Here is a 20,376-nt window from a genome sequence, read left to right as displayed (position 1 = left end):
CAAGTCTTTACTGAATAAGTACACGGCTTTCTGGTCAAACTATATTAAGCCACAGCCAGAGACTGTTTAGTAGTTGGCTGCAGCAGTACTGCAATAAGTATAGACACCAACTAAGGGATTAAGGTATCCTTAGTCATCTCCTATTTATTTTCAAAGGCAAAGGCCAATAAATCAGGTAACACAATGTCTGAAACTTGTACATCATGGGTTCCCCAAGACCTAGCTTTCCATTTCCAGTGGGAGAACATTTTCCTTTAGAGAATGAATAATTAATACTGCATTTTTAAAAGTAACTGAATAGGCTGTTTCCTCCAGTCTAATGTTTCATTTTCTTTATTAGAGCAACAAAGAAACCTGCCACATGCAGTTATTTCTCGACAGTCAGTGCTGATTTCGTTCAACATGACAGTGATATTTTGATACACAGGGATGCCTGACACTCCAATCTAGCTGCTGTAATGAGAATAATGTAAACTATTTTAATCTCTGACGAGAATTTCGCAGATGCAAGTCTATCCCATTATTCATAGTGATAGTGGAAGCTCTCTAGCACTGTTATTAGAGAGTTAGAGGTTTTGGTGGAGCGAAAACCTGGAGCAGGATTTTCCGGCAACCCCCACCCATCCTTTTTTTCTTGACTTTAGAGGTGATTCGCCATTGGCCAGCAGCAGGCTTGTCCGGTCCCACTGGCGTCTACGGCATTTTGTTTGGCTCGCCCGTCCTGTCACCGGGGAACCCACACCGGAGGGTCACCTTTGGCAGACCAGAAGATCCCACTGGCAAGGTGGGCTAGAAAATCCCATTCTTAATATAGATTTTTTAAAAGGGCAGCGCAGTGACACAGTGGTTAGCACTGCTGCCTCTCAGAGCCAGGGATCCGGGTTCGATTCCCAGCTTGGATCATTGTGTGTGTGTGTGGAGTCTGCACGTTCTCCCCGTGTCTGCATGGGTTTCCTCCGGGTTCTCCGGTTTCATCCCACAGTCTGAAAGACGTGCTGGTTCGGTGCATCGATCATGCCAAATTCTCCCTCAGTGTAACCGAATGGGCGCTGGAGTGTGGCGACTAGGGAATTTTCAGAGTAACTTAATTGCAGTGTTAATGTAAGCTTACTTGTAACACTAATAAAAAAAACATTAAAAATGTCATTTTTGGTGTGAGCAGATCGGCCATCTGTTAAACACCACCCAATTTCCCTTCACATTGATAAAAACTTCAATTTTAACTGTTTTTCTGGCGAAAAGGACTCCTCATAGCACATGATATAAAATGTCATGCCTATAATTGGTCTGGCATTAGTAGCTCTAAATACTGGTCAAATAACACTTTCTGTGGAATATGATTCAGAGTGTTTTTACCACACGTGCTATTTCTTGTTTGTATAAAATTGAGTTTTAAGTCTGACAGGATCTCTTTCCATGGAGTCGGATTAATATCAATTCTATGCCAGCATACAGTCCATTGTAAACTGTGTGGCTTAAAGCCAGCAAGCCTTTTTCCCAGGAGTTTAAAATGAGAATTATGGATAACAGCTATCCAAACAGATGTTGGTTGCTATAAGACTAAGGATATTTGCATTGCAGGCTCCAACCTAATCAAAATGAAATCTATCCAGGTTTATGCTCCCCTGCAACCTATAAAATGTCAAGCAAATTTAAGAAGAGGCAAATTTACTGCTCTTCCAATTATGCTCGTTTCCTAATTTTGGCTATAAGCCGAATTCTTTCATTCCATCAGTGTCAATAATTATGCTTTGTAATGATCTCAATAAATAAATTAGTATGATTCAATAACCATACACAGATGTGGTCATAAGGCTGGGACCTAAATATTCACATGTCAAACTGGAACAAAGGAAAAGGAGATAGGGTCGCTCAGTTTATAAAGGATCATGTTTGACAAATTGATTAGAGTTCTTTGAGGATGTAACAAACAGAATGGATGAAGGTGAACCAGTAGATGTAGTGTATTTCCAAAGGCATTCAATGAGTTGCCACATAAAAGGTTACTGAACAAGACATGGTGTTGGGAGTGATAAACTACCAAGGATAGAGATTAGCTAACTAATAGGAAACAGAGAGCCAGGGTCATTTTCAATGTGGCAAACTGTGGCTAGTGAAGTGCCAGCGGAAAAAACCAATGGCCAGCGATGACAGTTTGGGAGGGGGGGGGGGGGGGGGGGGTGGGGGGGTGAAGGTGGTGCGGATAAGAGGGGTGGCGCCAGCATTGACTATGGGTTGGGGGGGGGGGGGTGGAAAGAGAGAAAGAAACAGAAAAAGAGAGAGAGAAAAAGAGAGAGAGAGAGAGAGGGAGAGAGAGAGGTGGTGCCGGCATCGATCTTGGGAGGGATGCCAGGGAGGGTTTCCTCTAATTGGGGCACCCTTGATTTCTGCACAGCTGGTTTTACTGGCATGTTTAGGCCCCACCCTTCAACATGACATCATGAAATGCACCCCTGCCTGTTTTTTTTTTTGACAATGTGCATTCAGATCTGGCAAGAAGACTTGCCTGGTTCTCTGGAGAGAAACATGCTGGTTTTCAGGAGAGAAACATGCTGGTTTTCAGTCAGACCCTGACACTTGGCCATTTTTAGTAAGATTTGGCCCTATGTTCTGTGTTTTACATGCACAAGCTGGCCCAGAACAGTCAGTACTCTGCCTTTTGCAAACAGCTGAAGGGGTATGCTTTTTGATAGGATCGGTCAGTTTTAGGGACATATGCCTCATTATCTGGCATTTCACCGACACTGAAATTCAAATGCTGCATTATTCATTTGTGTGGTAGGCAAAACCTTTTTTTTGTCAGCTTCCGACTTGCACCAAGACCCCTGTTCACCCACATCTGTGCTTAAAAACGTCCTGACTGATTAATGCCTTGTTTAAACTGCTCATCCTATTTTTCAAATTCGTCCATGGCCTACTCTTTACCACCTTTGTTATCTTCTCCAGCCCCAACATCTCTCTCTCTCTCGATATGTGTTCTTCTAATTACTGAGAAAATCAAATTTTAATTGCTCTACCACTGGCATCAAGCCTTCAGCTGCTAAGGTCCTACATTTCTGGAATTGTCTTCCTAAACCTCTCTGCCAACCTATCGTTCTTTCCATTTTTAAGATGCTCTGTAACATCTTTGACCCATGTTTTCATTTCTATTCTATTATCTCCCAATCCCCAAGGAGAAGATTGTCATCGACTTCAGGAAGCGTAGAGAAGAACATGCCCGTCTACATCAATGGGACAATGTAGAAATGGTCAACAGCTTCAAGTTTTTAGGTGTCCAGATCACCAACAATCTGTTCTGGTCCCCCATGCCGACATTAAAGAACAACAAACAGTACAGCACAGGAAACAGGCCCTTCGGTCCTCCACGCCAGTACCGCTCCTTGGTTCAACTAGACCAATCGTTTGTATCCCTCCATTCCCAGGCTGCTCATGTGACTATCCAGGTAAGTCTTAAACGATGTCAGCGCATCTGCCTCCACCACCCTACTTGGCAGCGCATTCCAGGCCCCCACCACCCTCTGTGTAAAAAACATCCCTCTGATATCTGAGTTATACTTCGCCCCTCTCACCTTGAGCCCGTGACCCCTCGTGATCGTCACTTCTGATCTGAGAAAAAGCTTCCCACCGTTCACCCTATCTATCCCCTTCATAATCTTGTACACCTCTATTAGATCTCCCCTCATTCTCCATCTTTCCAGGGAGAACAACCCCAGTTTACCCAATCTCTCCTCATAGTTAAGACCCTCCATACCAGGCAACATCCTAGTAAACTTTCTCTGCACTCTCTCTAACGCCTCCACATCCTTCTGGTAGTGCGGCGACCAGAACTGGACACAGTACTCCAAATGTGGCCTAACCAGCATTCTATACAGCTGCATCATCAGACTCCAACTTTTATACTCTACCCCATCCTATAAAGGCAAGCATACCATATGCCTTCTTCACCACCTTCTCCACCTGTGTTGCCACCTTCAAGGATTTGTGAACTTGCACACCTAGGTCCCTCTGTGTTTCTATACTCCTGATGGCTCTGCCATTTATTGTATAACTCCTCCATACATTATTTCTTCCAAAATACATCACTTCGCATTTATCAGGATTAAATTCCATCTGCCACCTCTCCGCCCAATTTTCCAGCCTATCTATATCCTGCTGTATTGCCCGACAATGCTCATCGTTATCCGCAAGTCCAGCCATCTTCGTGTCATCCGCAAACTTGCTGATAACACCACTTACACATTCTTCCAAATCATTTACATATATCACAAATAGCAGAGGTCCCAGTACAGAGTCCTGCAGAACACCACTGGTCACAGACCTCCAGCCGGAAAAAGGCCCTTTGACCGCTACCCTCTGTCTCCTATGGCCAAGCCAGTTCTTCACCCATCTAGCCACTTTTCCTTGTATCCCATGAGCCTTAACCTTCTTAACCAACCTGCCATGTGGGACTTTGTCAAATGCCTTACTGAAATCCATATAGACGACATCCACGGCCCTTCCTTCATCAACCGTTTTTGTCACTTCCTCAAAAAACTCCACCAAATTTGTAAGGCACGACCTCCCTCTTACAAAACCATGCTGTCTGTCACTAATGAGATTGTTCCGTTCTAAATGCACATACATCCTGTCTCTAAGAATCCTCTCCAACAACTTCCCTACCACGGACGTCAAGCTCACCGACCTATAATTTCCTGGATTATCCCTGCTACCCTTCTTAAACAACGGGACCACATTCGCTATCCTCCAATCCTCAGGGACCTCACCTGTGTCCAAAGAAGCGACAAAGATTTCCGTCAGAGGCCCAGCAATTTCATCTCTCGTCTCCCTGAGCAGTCGAGGATAGATGCCATCAGGCCCTGGGGCTTTGTCAGTTTTAATGTTCCCTAAAAAACCTAACACTTCACTTCCTCTCTTGTAATGGAGATTTTCTCTAACGGGTCAACACCTCCCTCCTAGACACTCCCGGTTAACACGTCCCTCTCCTTCGTGAATACCGATGCAAAGTATTCATTTAGGATCACCCCTATTCCCTTGGGTTCTAAGCATAATTCCCCTCCTTTGTCCCAGAGAGGTCCGATTTTCTCCCTGACAACTCTTTTGTTCCTAACGTATGAATAGAATGCCTTAGGATTCTCCTTAATCCTGCCTGCCAAGAACATCTCATGATCTCTTTTTGCTCTTCTAACTCCCCGTTTGAGTTCTTTCCTACTCTCTCTGTATTCCTCCAGAGCTCCATCTGTTTTCTGTTGCCTGGACTTAACGTACGCCTCCCTTTTCATTTTAATCAGAACCTCAATTTCCCTGGTTATCCACGGCTCTCGAATCCTACCCTTTCCTATCCTTCCTTTTTACAGGCACATGCCTATCCTGCAGCCTTATCAATTGTTCCTTAAAAGACTCCCACATGCCAGACGCGGACTTACCCTCGAACATCCTCTCCCAATCAACGTCCACCAATTCCTGCCTAATCCGGCTATAGTTAAGAAAGCCCACCAACGCCTCGACTATCTCAGAAGACTAAGGAAATTTGGCATGTCAGCAACAATTCTCATTAATTTTTACAGATGCACCATAGAAAGCATTCTTTCTGGTTGTATCACATCTTGGTATGGCTCCTGCTCTGCCCAAGACCACAAGAAGCTACAAAAGGTCGTGAATGTAGCCCAATCCATCACGCAAACCAGTCTCCCATCCATTGACTCTGTCTACATTTCCCGCTGCCTCGGCAAAGCAGCCAGCATAATTAAGAACCCCATGCACCCTGGACATTCTCTCTTCCACCTTCTTCCACCGGGAAAAAGATACAAAAGTCTGAGATCACGTACCAACCGATTCCAGAACAGCTTCTTCCCTGCTGCCATCAGACTTTTGAATGGATCTACCTTGCATTAAGTTGATCTTTCTCTGCACCCTAACTATGACTGTAACACTACATTCTGCACTCTTTCATTTCCTTCTCTATGAACAGTATGCTTTGTCTGTATAGCGCGCAAGAAACAATACTTTTCACTGCATACAAATACACGTGACAATAATAAATCAAATCAAATCCCCTAATATCGCCGGAATCTCTCAATATCTCAAAATGATAACTTTTTCTCTCTCCGCAGATGCCTGCTGAGTTTCTCCAGCATTTTGTTCTTATTTCTAATACCTTATGTGCCACCACTGTGCCACCGTGTCGCTTGATGTCAAATCGTGTAACATTTTGTAAAAGACAATATAGTATATTGTTGTTATTCTTATCTATGATACAACAAGTTGGGGATATAATGAACAGCAGATTATATCCTATGGTTTGAATGTTATACAATTCATATATAGCTTATCTTAGACTCACCGTGCTTCAGTTGACATCTTTTCGTCACCCAGACACGTGAAGTTAACTATGTACCCCAAAGAGCAGTTGATTTTCTTCCAATCAGGTTTGCACATATCAAGGAAGTGGGGCCGAAGGCGACCTATTGAATACTTGGCAATGTCGGTAAGGGACTGACTTGCAGCAGCCCCAAACAGAAACGCACCAATGCCCTTGTACACAGTGGATACATAGGAATTTCTAATAAAGGAATTTGAGTACAAATGGTTCCAATGAACCGAAGCTAACTCTCCTATGATTATCTGTAACAGAGAAAAGTCAGGCATCAGCTCTGCACAGGAAATAATGAAACCAAGAAATTCACAAAACATGCACGTTGCCATTTACAAACAGTTCAGCAAAGCAAATCACATGCAAACAAAGCAACAGCAAAAAATAAATCACATTTTTATTGGGTGCTATAGCTTGAGATCTTACGAATCACATTTTGAAATTTGATGATTGTCCCACGAAAAATCAGGCAAGCTTTGAGTGGTGCTCATGTGTACAGAGTTCCTTCCTTAATAATCCACACAATTTTCAAACTGTGGAACTTTTCACCATAACAGTAAATGTCACTCACTGGATGAGAAGCAAACAATTGGTATTCTGTATATAACCTACTGTTTTCGTGTCAATGTAACAACCCATGATCAATATATTTATCACAGCTAAAACTGCTGAAGCTAAAGGAGCATTCGCTGAACCATTCATAGTATTTTTTTCACGATGTTTGGCTTAACAGCATATGTTTGATATTCATTCCACAGTTCCACTGAAAACACGCAGCTTCAGTGTACACAAGCACAGGTCATAAAATCAGCACACAGCCGAGTGCATGGTGTAGAAAGCTGTCGGCTTACTGCAGACTGTTCCCACCATGGCAACAACATTAAATTTTTGTGCTACCCAATCTCTCCAAGTCATTGGAGTCACCAACTTCAAGATCAGTTCAGCAGACCAGTGCAAATCAATGAGACACATGGGGCTGAATCTCCTGGACTTTGAAAATTGTCAAGTCAGGAGCATTTTTAGATTGCAGATCTGTTTACAGCAGTAGTCTGCCACCTCCCAGGAAAATTTTACGAGGCACCCAATTAAAAGGCCTTCTTCAGAATCACTGTTCAATTCGGAACCGAATTGAGCAGACTGTGGAGGTAGGAGGGTGATTTGAGTGCATGAAACTGCAAGGCCAGCAGGTAACCCACACTGTGAATGCAGAGTGCTGCTGGGGTGCACGGGATGCAAGAAGATTGGACAAGATGGAAGAGTGAAATGGTTGGAAAGACTTCCTCCCCAACAAGCACTATCCCTTACTGCAGTCTCCAGGAGACAGGAAGGAATTTGCAAGTGTCTGCCTGTAGAAGACTTCAGGCTTGCTGATTTGAATCTATAGGTGATAAATATGAATTATCATTGTGGCACTCTGACCACCACACACACACCCCCCCCCACCCCCTATGAACTTCATCTTACCTGATGAGCTACAGGCACGACAGATGTGCAATGACAGAAAAATATCACTTACACTGGAAAATTATTACTAACTGGTTGCTTTCTTCATAATTTTCCCTGCTCCCCCACTTTCTAACATGCGTCCAAGAGCCTGGAACAATTCTCCCCCCATAATGGCCAGAATTCTCCAGCCATTCATGTCCCGCCACCACTGCCAGCAAGAACGGAGAATCTGGCACTCAGCCAAATCTCCGTTCGCAGCAACGGGACAGGAAAATCCCAGTTGTGGGCGAGGTTGGAGAATCCGGCCCAATGTTTATAATAGAAATAGTTGATTAACTGCCCTTCTGAAGTCAGGCACCAATTGGACTAGGTGAACATTGTTCACTAAGTAGCGGAAATCCCAAGAGACCAGAAAATTGTAGGTGGGATCCTGATGAACATCATGGCTTTTCGCATCAAACCCATGGCCTACTTGGACAGGGAGGACTATCATTCATTATTGATTCAATGGTATCTGATCATCATGAAGGTCCTGATCCAATGGCACGTCCTGCCTATCTGCATGATCTTTCTAGAGGCAGACAGTTACTGCCCCCTCCAACGACCCTATCCAACTAAGGACAGTTTCCCGAGGCTGAAGGTTCAATCAGAGGGCCTGTATCTTTGGATGACTGGCAACTTTACTGGGTGATCTGGGCACTGCTCAGACAGCAAGGAAAGCGCATGGCATCTTAACAGAGAGGTGACATGTGCATCAAATTCAAAAACGATGAGGGCTGAAGCCGGCAGGCCCTCAGAGTGAAGGAAAAGCATCTCTTGAGTAATCGTTTGGGCCATGGAGGAAGCCTTCCTTTTCCACAACCCAGTTTCTGGGGGAATGGGGCCTCCAAATGATTAATCTGATGCATGCTGCAAAATATCAGTGGAAGTAGGCAAGGCGGAGGCCCGTGGTCCAAAAGAAGAGTATGAGGAGCAGAAGACAGACATGAAACCCAGAGGATTGCTGAAGTAGGCAGTCACTGATAACCATTTACAAAGATGGCAATATCCAGCCCTTAACTAATCCTGCAGACAGTGAAGAAGCAGGAACTGGCCCTACAAATGTTGAAGCTACGTCAGAATCTGGCATTTGTTCAATTATTTGAGACACGTAGTGATTTGGACATTGTGGAATCTGCCTCTCTCCTTTTCCGTGCTGCGCCCTGTGTACTGATCACTCCTGTGAACGGACCTATGGACGGGCGGCATTTTACGACATCGCTCAGATGAGGCTCGTAAAATCCCATCCGAGGCCAATGGAGAATTCCATTCTGTGAGCCTCACCCGTCCCAATTCCGGGGCGGGCGAGGCGGTAAAATTCCGACCATGGTTTCTGTGAGAAGAGATTGCAGGCTATCACTGAAGAGTGTAAACCCACCATCAATTCTTCTTCTGAACCAATCCTCCAGCTTTGCAAATCTAGCAATGACAGACTTGTGCAAACTGGAACTCAAGCATTCAGTAACCACAGTATGGGGATGGTAGTTATGATATTTGTTTGCAACTAAGTAATTCACCGTGCCAAGTTGTGAAATTGAGTTGGATAAATCTGATAACTGATGGGCTCAGACCAGAATAAAGAATTGAGGAACCTGTTGCTTTACTGATGTCCTGTGCTGCAGTATGCGGTTAACTCTTATTGCCCTCTGAGTTAGCCCAGCAGGTTGCAAAACCCAGCATAAAACATAAAACATAGAATCACCCTCTGTTTGACAGTGATAAAATAGTGTTAATAATGAAAGGTGACCTTGAAATGGATATTATCACAATAACACACCCTGTCCTGTAACAAGTAGGTTGCAGTTTTTACTGAAGTTGCAAAATGGCAGAGAAACAAATGTGACAAAACAGGAATTTTACATCTTCCTGACCTGACACACATTCAGGAATTAAATGTCTCTAAATTTCAGAACAGAATTACATCAAGGCACCATGTCAATGGTTCAAAAAGAATGTTTAGAGAATCTTTTTTTTTGTTTAATGAGCTGAAAAGCCATGCTCGGTCGCTCAACAAGTTAATCTACTAAGTATCTGAGCCGCATCAGCAATGAGAGTTCAGAGTCCAATCCTGCTGAGCTGGCTGGTAATCTATGGAGAGAATGGAAAGGGATTCAACTGGACAAGATAAAAGATATAAAGGATGTCATTTTCTTCCCAACGTTGACACACTAATGTGCATATTCATAATTTCTAGCTCTCGCAAGAGAAATTCCACCAATAATGCCTCGGTCACATCCTCCTAGAATGCCAATGTCCTTGAAGCCAGCTCCACAAGAATTCAGGCAAAACTTCTGCAAAGGTCAATCATGACAGACTGGATACGGATGGCCGAAAACCATCTCCCCTCCAGGTCCCGTTTTCGCAACTCTCAAATGGCCCACATTCCAGGGCAGGGCAAAGAAAATGCTTCAATAGCACCCTGAAGCTCTCCTTCAAGTGGGAAGCATTGGCATCAATAACTGGGAGGATCTTACCACCAATTGTTCAAGATGATGACAACTTATCCACCAAGCTGCATCATGTTTTGAATCACAATGTTTTAATGATGAGGCAGCATTGATGGCAGAACAGGAAAAACAATGAAGCAAATCATGCATTCCAGATCCCACTATCCTGTGGGATGTCCATATGCCAAAAAATCAAGAATCAGTCTGATCACATGAAGACGCATGGCAGACATTTGTAACCCGAGAAGACGCCATCCTCGAATCAAGGGACAGCCACCAATGTCAACAAATAAGTTGAAAAGGCTTTTTGACATTTAAACTCTTTTTCCTGCAGATCATACTCCTTTAAAAAGGTACAAGCCACACAGGACAGTATTTTCTCAAAAAGTTCTAAGTGCCGAACGGGCAAAGAAACAGTAGCTTTTCTCGCCTTTTTTTTCCAGTGAAGTAAGTAATGTGAATTTACAGCACTGTGTGTGTAACAGGAACAGTCATGTGAATCTTGCCAGTCGCAGTGGACACTCAGCTTGTCTGTGAAGCTAGCTGCTGAGCACTAGGGGCACCATTGCGCAAGCGCACCAATCTCCCAGTGTACTGTGTACACAGTGTACTGGGAGATCTGTCACTCCCCCCCCCCCCCCCTCCACCTGATCGTCGTCCCCACCCCCCTCCCAATCACCACCCCGGCTGATCATGCACCCCCTCCCCCCCCCCCCCCCCCCCTCCACCTGATCGTCGTCCCCACCCCCCTCCCAATCACCACCCCGGCTGATCATGCACCCCCTCCCCCCCCCCCCCCCCACTCCACCCCTCCACTCACCACCAGTCGACACTACCCCCCGATTGCCGCCCTCACCAATCAAACCTTCTCCCTCCGCAGAGATCCTCCTTCCATCCCCCCTACGGAACATCCGCCCTGCCTCTCCGTCAGGTTCATCCGTCCATCCCCCTCCGCTCCCCCCACCCCCAGCATTGCAAGGATACCCAGTGGGAAGTGGCAGGGTACCCGGCAGACAGTGCCAGGCCGGCACTGCCCCACGGACGCTTCCCAGCCCTGCTCTTGACCCAAAAATTTGATATTAAAGCAATACATCAAAGCTAAAGTAATTATCCTAGAAACTGTAATGTCAGGATCATGACAGAATGTTCATAGGACTTCAGCCCATCTTTAGTAGTATTCCTGATGTCAGCCTAGATCCAGGGGTGCAGGACCATTTATGTATTTTAGGTGGCACTGGGCCTACTTATGCCAATGGGATAAGTTGGCCTGTGGTCCCAAGCAGATGATTTGGAAAATATCTTAAATCATTATCTCTTTTAAAGGATGGGAAACGATTGTGTAAAGTCACTGGATTAGTAATCCAGAGGCCCAGGATAATGATCTGGGGACATGGGTGCAAATCCCACCATGGCTGCTGATGGAATTTAAATTCAATTATATATTTAAAAAATCTGAAATTGAAAGCCAGTCTCAAGTCATGGTGACCATGAAACTACAATCAATGGTGAAAACCCATTTGGTTCAGTAATGCCTAAAGAGGAAGGAAATCTGCTGTCCTGGTCTGGTCTATGTGTGACTCCAGAACCACAACAATGTGATTGGCTCTCATGGGAAATTACTAGCAACAACCACATCTCAAAGCTGGCCATTTAAAGTTACCCCCACCCAGTAACCTATAACAAAGTTAGGCATAAGGAATATACAAGTGTGCTTTTTGCACAGTCTGTTGAGAGTGGAAAGGCAGGGAAATCTATGTATAATGTATACCCATCAGCTGTCGCTTTTCACAGAATCCCTACAGTGCAGAAAGAGGCCATCTGGCCCTTTGACTCTGCACCAACTCCCCGAAAGAGCATCCCACTCAGACCATCCCTTCCGCCCTATTCCTCGTGCATTTACCATGGCTAATCCACCTAATGTACATGTCTTTGGACATTAAGGGCAATTTAGCATCACCAATCCACCTAACACAGCATATATAACATATTCACCCATATTTGAGCAGACAAGAACCCAGCCAACAGCACTTCCAGCAGAATATGTTAGAAGTATGAGCAGCACGGTGGCACAGTGGTTAACACTGCTACCTCACAGTGCCAGGGACTCGGGTTCAATTCCGGCCTTGGGTGACTGTATGTGTGGAGCTTACCATCCATGCCTGCATGGGTTTCCTCCCACACTCCAAAGATGTGCAGGATAGGTTGATTGGCCATGTTAAATTGCCCCTTGGTGTCAGGGGGATTAGCAGGGTAAATACGTGGGGTTACGGGCATAGGGCCTGGGTGGGATTGTTGTCAGTGCAGGCTCGATGGGCCGAACGGCCTCCCTCTGCACTGTAGGTATTCTATGATTCTATGAAATGTGTCAAGGGGCAGGAACTAATGAACAGCTAGCTACCCACCCATTTTTTTCTTCTTCACTTGCTGGTTAATTACACAGGAAAATCAAAGACATTGTTTTTAACTTAAGAAAATACTCCTCCCATATTCTTTTTCTCCTGAAGGCAGCACTAGTTAGCAGGACAAAGTCAGCAATCTAGTACCTCAATATTTTTAGGTAAGCCTAAATAGTGAGAGTCAATAGCCAATTCCATCAATGTAGTTTTGTAGCTAAGTCCAGCGAGACCCCATATGACATCCAGAGTTAGACATTCCTGCAGGAATCATTGGACAGCGATTAGGGAGAAAGCACGACTGGGCAATAAGGCCAACATAACAACCAAACTGCTACCCCAGCTAAAAACAGTTAATTCAGACCGAGCAGGTAATGAAACTGGGCTAACTTGATTGAATAGCTGAGTGTCAAGCTGGAAAGCTATTTAACCAATAATTCATTGAAGCAGCCACCAAAATAAAGTCAAACAGGCCTCAATTTTCCTTGGCACAACTAATGCATATGCCAGAGAGTAAGCAACATAACTTGCAACAGACGAAAGCAACAGAGTAAATTGTACGGAGTAAAAATGAGTTGACTTACTACCAGTAGAACAAATGGGATAAATATTCCTGCTAATAATTGGTAGGGTATGGTGTCCTCTTTGTATGGGTACTTGATAGTTTCATCATTACAGTAAAATCCTCGTCTGAATGGTGAATGCATCGGTGTAAGAATTGCAAAGGGCAATCCAGCTAGCAAAAGCAATGAGAAACCAGACTGTCAGTATATTCAGATACAATAATAGTTGCTCAATGATCCATGTCCAAACGTTACCAGATTTAATTATTTGGCTATGACCAGGCTACTGGGTACAGGTTTAAAACAGCAGAAAATATAAAGGTACGTGATGTGGCACACATACATACTGTATCATGTGTGGTCACAGCAAAGAAGAATCAAAGGATAATTCCCTACTTGGTGGACAAATGATCTCTATTGCTATATGGAACTGGCCACACAGATGGAAGAAAAATCGCCAGAGGGGTCTGCTGTTGTATGCACCCTACCAACCAGGTCAGCTGAGCTGCAGTGTGCCTATCTGCCATTTTTGGACACAAGATGATGCAGAATGTGGAGGGGATAAAAAAGACACCACTTTCAAAAGACCAGTTAAAAATCAAACCTAGAATCAAAACAAAAGATTGATTAGACAAACAATGCACAGTACCATCGGACATCTGAATTATGATCATCTTAATAGTCCACTACAAACTTGAATTTCATGTTTACCGGAGTTCCAACTCCCCTGGTTCCAAACAAACAATGAAACATTGCTAAGAATGCTAAAACTATTGTGATTAAACTATATACTTCTATCCAGTTTTCTCCCTGGATTCATCGTAGTGACAGTCTTTGTGCTCAGTGCCCACATAGTATGCTGCTGCTGCTCTCACATTAAGAATGGCCAAGTGGGTGATGTACTAAAGGGTTACCAGTATCCGCAGAACTGTACTGTCATGAACAGGAAGTGTCGGGTGGAAGTAAGAGGAAGCAATGTGATAGTACACAGTGTTTTTTGGTTAAACTTTGGATATTGTTGTGAATTTCATAAAGTAATGCTGCTGTCAGTGGGATTTATGCAGTGGAAATCCATTAAAATGGAGATACAGGGCACCTGAGGTACATGTCCAAACTTCCCGATGGGCAACTCTGTCAGACAAAGCTCATTCCTAACCATGGAATTGAGCCTTATTATATCATCATGAAAAAGGACAGAATTGACCAGATTTCCATATACAGCTTCTAAAGCTTGAACATGATATCTGGAATGATAAACTGACAGTGCCAACAATTATATAGGCCACATGTGCAGAACATTATGCAGATCATTTCTTGTTAAACCAAAGGCATCACTGCATTGTATAAACATGAAACAGTATTGCAATTTAAAGAAAAACTAACTTGTCAGTTTTTTAAAATCCTAAATCGATGTCTTTTTTGCAACGAAGCTAAAGAAATAATAAGTAGCAACTACCAGATGATAAGAAATATCTCCAAAATATTTGTGAGACATGACTGATATACAGAAGATCTTGGAATCACACCTCAGGGATTAAATATTGAAACAAGAATTTCTGCAAACTATAAATGAAATCAGGTTTTACTATTACTGCCAGGACCCACCATCATTCTCCTGTGGGCACATTCGTTCAGTAACTTTGACAACACAAAGCTGGGTCATTAAAGGAAAATTTTCTTCATCTAGTCCATTGCCTCATCATTGCAGGCAACGAAGAAATAATTGTGCTTACGAAGTTGCAGTTTCTCCTAAAACTGCAACTGCGCAAAACTGAAGGCAATACAGGACCGGCTTCCAATTCCTTCAACAATCATCATATAGTCCATCCACCACTGGAACACTGAAAATAGGAGATTGCTCTACACCTGCCCCTTATTTTTCTTGCATTGCATTTGTTGGAACCAGGAATCAGACATCCTTTCCCATGTAGGCAATGCAGTGAAGACAACACTTATCAAACTATCAGTGAAGCAAGATTTCCCTGCATTAGAAGTAAATAACATCTTTGAGCTAAGGTGACCCAGGCTTCTCTCACAGGAAGTAAAATAATCAAACCGAATCAGAGTTGGTGTACTGCTGTCAAACCACGGCTTTTAATATGCACATTTTCTTTGGATTGTCTGTTATGTGGTCTCTCGTTTTTGCAACAAGCAATTATTTTTTATTTATTATAGGGTAGTAACAAGAACCTCAGAATGAAAACATCCTGTGACGCAGACCAATGCCAAAAATGACAATCAAGTGAAATATCTCACCAAGCAGCAGCTATCAGTAATGAACAGAGACAGGAGATGCCTGTATTCAAATGGATGCACTGCCCGATTTAACAAACAGCTATTTAAGAATGAAGTTAATTGATATTCCATAAAAAACTGTTGCAAACTCATTTACTCAAAGTAATATCAATTTGGACAGTTTCACAATTCTCATTAATGTCAAAACAGCAGCATTCCTTAAGAAATTGAAGAAAAGTTCAGCAAATGATCATTGCCAAAGGTCAGAATCTTTCAAGCGGGAAACAAGTGGAAAGTGAAATGTAACAAGATTGAATGACGCAATTTATAATAAAATCAATTTAGAAAAAGAGGTCACAAAGATTAAAAGTCCTCCTCCAGGACGAAGCAGCTGGGCCTGAAGGGGTTGTTAAGTGAACAGACCAGGGGTGGAATTCTCACCAAAAAAAAAGTATCATAATGACGAGAGTGATTATGGTCTCTCAGGTGCACTCCACACTGCAATCCTCCCACACTCAAGTCACTCTTTTGGAGAGTGATGCATTGTGCGTCAGTACTGGGGCAGGGGGGGTGGGGTGTAAACATGCTGGTAGACACCCCGATCTCAGTGCAATGGTAGCCCACGGACATTGGAACTCCCCCATGTTCCCCACCCACTTCCATCATGGGTCACCAGCACTGTCCGATGGTCAACATCCAGTCATGCCCAATGCTTCAAATGGTCTCCAAGCCGCCACCCACCGCCCCCCCCACCCCCCCACCACCCCGCACCCGGGGCTCCACTAGTGGAGACAAGTAGTGATTCTCGCCATTATCGTGCCATGCCCAAAGGCCGGAGACTTTCATATGCTAGTATTCGAATCAGCCATGCATATTTAAATGCGACTTCAAATATTCTAATTGGCCTCCGGTTTGCACCATTAGGAAGGAGCTGGGAGCATCATAAACTATTTGACGTTGGGTGCAAAACCAATTTTTGATTTGATTTATTATTGTCACATGTATTAACATACAGTGAAAAGTGTTGTTTCTTGTGTGCTATACAGACTAAGCAACCTGTTCATAGAGAAGGAAACGAGAGAGTGCACAATGTAGTGTTACAGTCATAGCTAGGGTGTAGAGAAAGATCAGCTTAATGCAAGGTAAGTCCATTCAAAAGTCTGACAGCAGTAAGGAAGAAGCTGTTCTTGAGTCGGTTGGTATGCAACTTCAGACTTTTGTATCTTTTTCCCGACAGAAGGGGGAACAGAGAATGTCTGGGGTGCGTGGGGTCCTTAATTATGCTGGCTGCTTTGCCGAGACAGTGGGAAGTGTAGACAGAATCAATGGATGGAAGGCTGGTTTGCATGATGGATTGGACTACATTCACGACCTTTTGTAGTTCCTTGCGGTCTTGGGCAGAGCAGGAACCATACCAAACTGTGATACAACCAGAAAGAATGCTTTCTATGGTGCATATGTACTTTGGTACTAACAGGTTTGGAAGCATTTCTTGATGGCAACATTGACTGTTGGAGTGTCTCTCTGCTCGTCAAGTGGTCCATGTGTTTACGAAAGGTCCATCCCTCCACACCACTTGGTACAATAGGGGTCTGGTCTGAGGGCCAATAATTCCAGGGATCCAAGTTTCATATTGTGACACCAAGTCATATTGCGTAGTTTATATGGGTTCTTTATGTTGCAGTGGTGATGGCTCATTGAGGAGATCCTGAGGCTTGTGTGTTTAAACACAAGCACTTTATGTAGTCTTTAAAATGTACAATTCCAAGTATGGTGGTGCATAGAACTGTTCCATGCAGACATGCTGCTAACTAAGTTCAGTTCTAGACAGTTCTCTTTCTTCTTAACTTTTGTAAATTTTTGCAATTTCTTTTTTTTTCCTCCAAGTTTGCTGTCAGCCATGTCATCACCATATTTTAACGTCTTCCCTGGAGCTTTAATTCTTTTTGCTGATTTCTCTTTTTTATGTTCAATAATTCCTAATTTCTTTTGAGGTGTTTCATTTCTGTTTCCTTCCGAGGATGTGTACATTTCACAAATAGAACCTTTATTTTCACTCGTCTTAACTTCAGCCAAACCCTTTTGGCTTCACTGTTAGCCAGGTCTGTCTGATTAATGGGCAGAGCAGGAGCCATACCAAACTGTGATACAACCAGAAAGAATGCTTTCTATAGTGCATATGTACTTTGGTACCAACAGGTTTGGAAGCATTTCTTGATGGCAACATTGACTGTTGGAGTGTCTCTCTGCTCGTCAAGTGGTCCATGTGTTTACGAAAGGTCCATCCCTCCACACCACTTGGTACAATAGGGGTCTGGTCTGAGGGCCAATAATTCCAGGGATCCAAGTTTCATATTGTGACACCAAGTCATATTGTGTAGTTTATATGGGTTCTTTATGTTGCAGTGGTGATGGCTCTCCTTGTGGGTTCTTTCATTTCATTTAAATGTCTTTCACTTGCCTCTTTCTGGGGTGTCTATTGCCTTTGTTGCCTCTCCGCCGAGGCCTTTGTTGCCCCTCCGCAGAGGCCTTCCATTTCCTCTTCTTTGAGGTCTTTGGCACCTATGGACCTTTTTGATTGTTGCCCTCTATCTGGGGTCTTTCTCTAATTTTCCTGTCCATTTGTTTCTTCTTGTGGTTGCCGATGCAAGTGTATTACCTCTTAAGGGTATTGCTGCTTTAAGATTGAGTATAGTAAAATATTTTTCCCCTACAAAGGCTGTAGTTGCTGGGATACAATTGGCTTTCCTTTGCAAGTGAAATTGTGAAACAAGAAAGCGTGTTCGAGTGGTTTCTTTTTTGTTTACTCTTGAAGCTGCAGCACTGCTTTCTAGTGTCAGCTGTTCTTTTAAGCTCTTGAACCTTTTTAACTGAGCAATTGTTTGCCTTTCACCCAAGTTACTTCTTTTTAAATTTGAAGCCACAGCCTTTACTCCGTGAGGGTTGTTTTCTCTGTAAGTTTCCATTTTTTAAGCCTTTGACTCTGCCTGTCAATTTTACAGGGGTTTTATTTTGCATCTGTCTTTCAGCTTTGTTAATGTACTAAACTTCCTGAACCACCACCCAAGTCTACAATCTAAGCACAGGAACTTTTCTGTATTTCGCTCACCCTTCTTGTGGATTCTGACCCAGGGTTCTTGCTGTGTTCCCTTTGTTGCTCGTCCATCTTGTAACTATCCATGTTTTCTGACCCTACATCACTCGGGGGTCTGGCAATATTTCAAATGGGTCCATTCACCTAACGAGAGGCATTCTGGTGAGTATAATTTTTCTTTGCCTCAGACTTCGATTAAACAGGATAGGGAATGATAACTTAGCATCACCTGACATAGGCAATTTTATCAGAAATTATATTGGGTACACTTGTGCATGTTTCACACAATTCAAGATGGTTTATGGCAGGAATGATGCAGAGGTAGAAAACGAGCAGAAATGAAGAGAAGGGAAGACAAAACATTGTTTGGAACTCAAATGTGAAGGTTGTAAAATTTTCACACCAATCTTCTGTAAAATTACAAAACTTCAGCAGCACATCACAGGGTAACTACAAATATATTTCTGAAAAGTCACAAAACTCCCACTGCTGACTCCAGATGAATTCAGATCACTAATCTAAGAAATAAAAATGCACAGGATGTTGATTATCCAACGTGAAACCACAACTAAGTCCAAGAGATCTCTATCAGTAACAAAGATGCTATTTTATGTTCCTATGGAACAAGATAAAGTAATTTAGTTAAGGAGTGGCATTACTAAACTTCAAACATTTTCCATAGTTTACTGATAAAATAATGTCTCAGAAGCTCATTGACGCATTTATCGGATAATGGTGCACTGTGGGAATCAAGCAATTCAAAAAGGCAATGGTTCATGTTTGACAGACGCTCTATGCTGTATTAGTTTATCATAGAATCTGTACAGTGCAGAAGGAAGCCATTCGGCCCATCAGGTCTGCACCAACCACAATCCCACCCAGGCCCTATTCCCTTAACCCCACATATTTACCCTGCTATTCCCTCTGACACTCTGGGGCGATTTACCAATGGCCAATCAAACTAACCCTCACATCTTTGGACTGTGGGAGGAAACCGGAGGACCCGGAGGAAACCCACGCATCCTACCCCCTTACCTTATACATTTACTTTCCTTGGCTTCTCAAAGTGGCTGGAACCTAGAAACTTATCTTGTTTCAGTTTACTAATACCATAAAGGAGAAGTGTGGCTTCATTTCGTCGATGCTGCCTCCCTGCACAGGACAGTCCCAGTTGCTGACATGCTACCCATTTCTTAGCAGACCCGAGTCAAAGTTGGGCAAGAAATATCTAGCCCCTGACTAAGGTAAGTAAAAAGGATCACAGTGACAATCTAACTGTGATTACCAGGCCATAAATTCTGCCCTATGTTCCTAAAGCCATCTTGTAAACAGGAAACAAAGAATATAACAAAGCACTAAACACGCCCTATTTCAGACCTCCAGCGCCAACAGAATTACTCACACAACAAGCCATTTTCGTTGTGCTAAATGCACTCCATCATGGTGAGACAATTATTATTTTATCTTTGAAATTTAAAGGCCAAAAACTGTACATAAAGAATTAACATAATATTACTGGTCACAGAGACGCCAGTATATCTGCCAATTATTTTGAAAATGCAATGCCACAATCACGAAGCAGATTAAGTTGTTATTTTTCATTCTAACTGGTTTACCTTATCCCGATCACAGAGTCATACAGTGTAGAAGAGGCCCTTCGACCCATCTAGTCCACACCGACACATTAGAAACACCTGACGTCCCACCTAATCCCATCTGCCAGCACTTGGCCCATAGCCCTGAATGTTATGATGTGCCAATTGCTCATCCAGATACTTTTTAAAAGGTG

At 43.3% G+C, this 20,376-nt stretch overlaps 1 protein-coding gene across 4 annotated transcripts in view; it reads right to left on the bottom strand.

The window, feature by feature from the left end:
* The window catches only part of plpp1a (phospholipid phosphatase 1a), a 94,185-nt gene that overhangs the window by 39,002 nt on the left and 34,807 nt on the right, over window positions 1-20,376 (bottom strand). For 2 of the 4 annotated variants that reach the window (XM_078219161.1, XM_078219172.1), the window contains 2 exons: window positions 13,280-13,431; window positions 6,341-6,621 (listed from right to left, as the gene is read on the bottom strand). In XM_078219161.1, coding sequence (XP_078075287.1) covers window positions 6,341-6,621; window positions 13,280-13,431 — 433 coding nt within the window. The remainder of the gene's footprint in view (window positions 1-6,340; window positions 6,622-13,279; window positions 13,432-20,376) is intronic. The other 2 variants (XM_078219155.1, XM_078219168.1) reach the window with 1 other exon arrangement.

This window comes from Mustelus asterias, chromosome 1, assembly GCF_964213995.1.
Source record: "Mustelus asterias chromosome 1, sMusAst1.hap1.1, whole genome shotgun sequence".
Classification (NCBI taxonomy): domain Eukaryota; kingdom Metazoa; phylum Chordata; class Chondrichthyes; order Carcharhiniformes; family Triakidae; genus Mustelus; species Mustelus asterias.
The sequence above is the reverse complement of the archived record's forward strand: the minus strand, read 5'-3'. Positions and strand labels throughout refer to the sequence as shown.